This window comes from Pyxicephalus adspersus, chromosome 3 (genome assembly GCF_032062135.1).
Source record: "Pyxicephalus adspersus chromosome 3, UCB_Pads_2.0, whole genome shotgun sequence".
NCBI classification, from domain to species: Eukaryota; Metazoa; Chordata; class Amphibia; order Anura; family Pyxicephalidae; genus Pyxicephalus; species Pyxicephalus adspersus.
Window position 1 is genome coordinate 54033916 of NC_092860.1, and position 4630 is coordinate 54038545.

The 4630-nt window shown below is 37.6% G+C and overlaps 1 protein-coding gene across 4 annotated transcripts in view; it reads right to left on the reverse strand.

Annotated features, from left to right (window-relative positions):
• Positions 1-3680, reverse strand: part of CPAMD8 (C3 and PZP like alpha-2-macroglobulin domain containing 8) — a 70475-nt gene extending 66795 nt beyond the window's left edge. For all 4 annotated transcript variants that reach the window (XM_072404662.1, XM_072404660.1, XM_072404659.1 and 1 more), the window contains exon 1: positions 3330-3680. In XM_072404662.1, the coding sequence (XP_072260763.1) occupies positions 3330-3388 (59 nt within the window). In that variant the 5' untranslated portion in view covers positions 3389-3680. The remainder of the gene's footprint in view (positions 1-3329) is intronic.
• Positions 3681-4630: the final 950 nt, after the last annotated feature.

Genomic DNA, 4630 nt, shown 5'->3' on the forward strand with positions numbered 1-4630 from the left:
GTTAGAGATAGGAATGGTGCCCCTATGTTAGAGATAGGAATGGTGCCCATATGTTAGAAGTAGGAATTGTGCCCCTGTGTTGGAAGTAGGAATGGTGCCTATATGTTAGAGATAGGAACCGTGCTGGTGTCAGTATGAGAGAAGGAGCCCCAACTCTGGTGTTCAGTAGTCTTTTACCTTGTAGGTTTCACGTCCCACACTGCTCCGCAAGATGTAACAGCTAGAACTACACAGGCACCATAAGCACCACCATTCTGCTCAATACGTTTTGTTAATGTCTTTGAAAACCAGGGTGCCATAAGTGACCCACAGACCATAGTTTAGGAACTGCTGCAATAAAATATAAAACCTTTGAAAGTTTGCACGTCTGGCTGTACTGTTGCAACCCACAATGTTCTCCTTAATTCAGCATACATTATAAAAATGTGGGCTATCAGAAAACATGTAACAAAAAGACTTTTGTCATCTATAACCTAGTAGTTTCTACACTTGTACTTAAAGAGACCGTAAAACTAGCGTTTAAAACCACAGAAAAAAAAAGTATTTCACATGTTTACTTGCAGTGTTTTACCTTTCCATATATACTACAATGTGCTTACAATGTGAACTTTTTAAAAAAAATTTGAGTAGTGATTTCCACAGCACAGCCCCCTCCTATCTTCCATATCATAGTCCTCATTTATTCAGGATGGTCCCTTTCATCACTATTCCTAACTGGTAATGCTGCAGAGGAGAGCAAAGAGGAAGCAGTCTCCTGGGGCTACTGGCATCACATCCAAGATGGCGTTACCCAGCAGCCTCAGGGCTTTTTGATGTGTGCATAAGGGGGGCTTACTGTATGGCAATACCATTGGTGAAATGAATAGTCTGGTAACAGGGTCTCCTTAAAATACAGGTTTCTGAAGTAAATCAGTATTAAAAGAAATGTAGAGGTTGACAATGTCGACCTTTGTTTTTAAAATTGCTAGCTGCATCTGGCTTCAGTACATTCACTCCTTGCTGTTCCTGATTCTGTTTTTAGATGTTTCTATTTTTATCTGTATCTGTGTTGCAGATTTCTCCTTAAATCCAAACTGGCAAAAACATTTGGAATGCAGGTTGAAAAAAGCTCACACAAGTTCATAGGCTAGGTTTTAAGTTGTCATATACTAGCCACCATTGAAAGGGAGCATTCTTTCCACTGGCAACCTGTGTAAGAGACTACTAACCGCCAACAAATTGGCTTTAGCAGGGGCTCCTTGAGACCTGAAAATGAATTTTAGGGTTCCTCATGGCAAATAAAAATGAGTACGACTACATTAGAGGAAAGTTGAAAAAAAAGTATTAGCCAGCTTAGCGTAACTATTCTACAAAACTGATTTCAACTGGGACTATAAGAAAGGGGCAGAAGATCTATGATCACTTATTACGTAATGATGTTTGCTTACTGGCCTACATGAATGGCCTCTGATATACATGAATAACATTACCCATAGCTTTTTACAAGCATAAATGATCAAGCATTGGGACTAAAAATCATCTGATAACAAATTTCTCAGAAAAGACAATCACGAGAATTTTTTTTTATCAAATGTCAGTAGCAGAATAAAGCTGGTTACCTGTTTCCTACATAACAAAACTTTTGGTGCATTGGCCCTGAAGACCAGCATCTGCCAGTCTGGAACATTTTGCTTTGCCAGTTCAGCAATGCAGTCATATCCTGCCTGTGTAAATGAACTATTTTTCTGTCCATGGAAAGATAAATTCTGACTGGCCAATCTAGTGGGAAAATCCAACATCCAAGGATACCAATGGGACACTGAATATCGTTTCCTTAAGATAAGGCCAGTGCTGTGTATGTCTACTTTCTCAGCCAAAACCATCATGCATGTTCATGTCACAGAAGTCTAATAAAAGACCCATCCATGGCTAACCCTAAACCACCAACAATACCCATTACAATCAGATTTAGAAACAGCTCTGTAGTGTGTAAACCTGCAGGACTGTATATAAATTGAATTGATTGTTTATATTGGTCCTATAACGTATATATTACAATTTGAAAGGCATATATTATCCTACATAATGTTATTTTCAATCTATATTATGATCGATTTAATTTGGAATTTGAAATCATCTACAAGTATATAATGTACAGCGCTGCGTAATATGTTGGCGCTATATAAATCCTGTTTATTATTATTAATAATAATAATAATAATATTAATAAAGTATTTGATGTATCCTCCATTTGTTCAATAAGTGACCTAAATTTTAATCAGTGTTACCATTATATACAATATAATAAAAATATTGATCTAACTCTGACATTTCCCCAATTATTACTTCGTAGAAATTAATACTGCCATTGAAACACATGGACCTCGAAGATTCCCATGAGGGAATGCCTGATTCCATATCTTATAAGTGAAGCCCAAAATGTGGTGTAATTTGGTCGGCAAAAAACGTATCTTTTGTCTAACCAGATTATGATCAACATTCTACCTAATTAAAAATTGTCAATATAATGAACATTAAACTTTTTTTTTAAGAAGTCAAATTTTCATTTCATCACTTAAAATTATTGTGCAGAAAGTAAATATTGTACACATAGTAAAATGTTTTTGGTAAGAACTTGTTTATCTATTTTATCATAAAATGTTTCTAATATCATGCCATGTACATTTTGTTTTAGCTAATGTGATATATTGTTGCTCCAATAAATATCAATACACTAGCAAACCATATAAATATCTTAGCACTCTGCAATACTATTTATTTCTGTAGGTTAGCATATTTTCTGCAGATCACATCATTGTGTGATCTATCTTCCAGAACTATGCCAGAAGTTACATGAATTAGAATGGTTGGAATGTAATAATGTCTGCTGAAAAATAAATGACAGGGGTAACACATAAACGTTGGTGAATGTCATCAAAATATAAAGATACAAGAAAATATAGGAAGCATATATGCTAGGTAGGTATTTTCCTGATAGTCCTGCAATTGTGCTTTGAATTATTCATTTAAAGATCACCATGCAAAATAAAAAAATAATGTACATATACAACTACAGCCAAGCATGGATATGATTGTACTTGTGGTGCCATCCTGATCCTAAATATGTAACTAATGCAGTAAGTAGTGATTATCCTGATACAAATGAAATAAATGGTGATCAGTGTGGTTGCATCACTGATTTATCAGAAGAATGTTGATTATCTTGCTCACCTCCATGGGCACATTTCTTCCTACATCACTACAGATGCTGCTTTCCCCCACCACAATCCTAACACAGGCATTTGCAGGATCAGAAATAATGCAACAGAAAGGAACTTTGGAAAACTTACGGATTGTTGTGAGCACTACAGAAGCTGCAGAAGATCCCCAAAATCCAGAGCAGAGACATGTTAGGAGTCCACACACTGTGCCCCTACAGGGGTATCTGTCTTCCCAGGCAAGCACACACACAGCACAGGAGGGGGGAGTGTGCCCTGGGGGTGGAAGGAGCACTGTGTGCTCTGCTCTCCCCCCTACTTGTCAACTCTTTAACCCTTGTTCTGACTTGTCCTGCACCGCCTGGAAGTGTAAATAATTCCTCCCCACTCCAGGACCTATTTCATCTGCCTTCCTTCCACACCTCTATTCTGTTCAGCAGCAGATGATTCCATATCATGACCACATCACTTCTCCATGCTTCCCTAACTTTCTGCTTAGAGCACTGTCTGATGACTTTTATAAATGAGCAAAATTCAGTCTAATGGGAGGGAGACTTTTACCAGCCAAGCCCCAAATTAGGGAGGGCTGGGCATGCAAGGAGGGGAGAGAGGGAAAAGGGCTTGGCCCTATAAATCACCAGAAACAGCCCCTTTAAAGATCTATGGCAGGCTCCCATCTCCCTCCTCCCTACTGCCAGCTCAATGAATGACCTTAAGCTGGAAGGGGTAGAATGGGGGAGAGGAGGATATTAAACAGCTTAGGGAATTCCCTTTCATCCCCCTGGTATTCCTCTGTGCCAGGGGTTCACATACTGCAGATAAAAGCACAGAGAGTCAGCTAACATTAGGTGGAACCAGTGGCATGCCTCTATTATTATTATTAGTACAGGATTTATATAGGGCCAACATATTACTCAGCGCTGTACATTAAATAAGGATTGCAAATATCAGACAGATACAAAAGTGACACAGGAGACGACCCTGCCCCGAAGAGTTTACAATCTAGTGGATATTGTAAGCTCTTTCCTCCTGTACCATTTTTTTGTGTCTGTCATTTGCTAACTCTATTTATTGTACAGTGCTGTGTAATATGTTGCCACTTACAATTTAAATAAAAAATAAAAATAAGTACAGTTTAATAACTAATATTAGTAGTCTACAATCTAAAAATAATATTTGTATAAAGATATGCTGCATATACATAGAGGCTGTTTTTATCAAATACACAAAACAACTATTAAACAAATGATTTACAGGTCTCTGCTCCCTAATATAAAGTTTTTGGATTTGTGGCAGAAGCGATTGTGTCATTGGGCTCACCTAAATGGCAGTGTTCTGACCTATCATTACATGTAAAATTTTCAATGAATCAGCAGAGCATGCTAGCATTACCAAATAACATGATACTTTGATTTTAGGAAAAAGTGACTGGA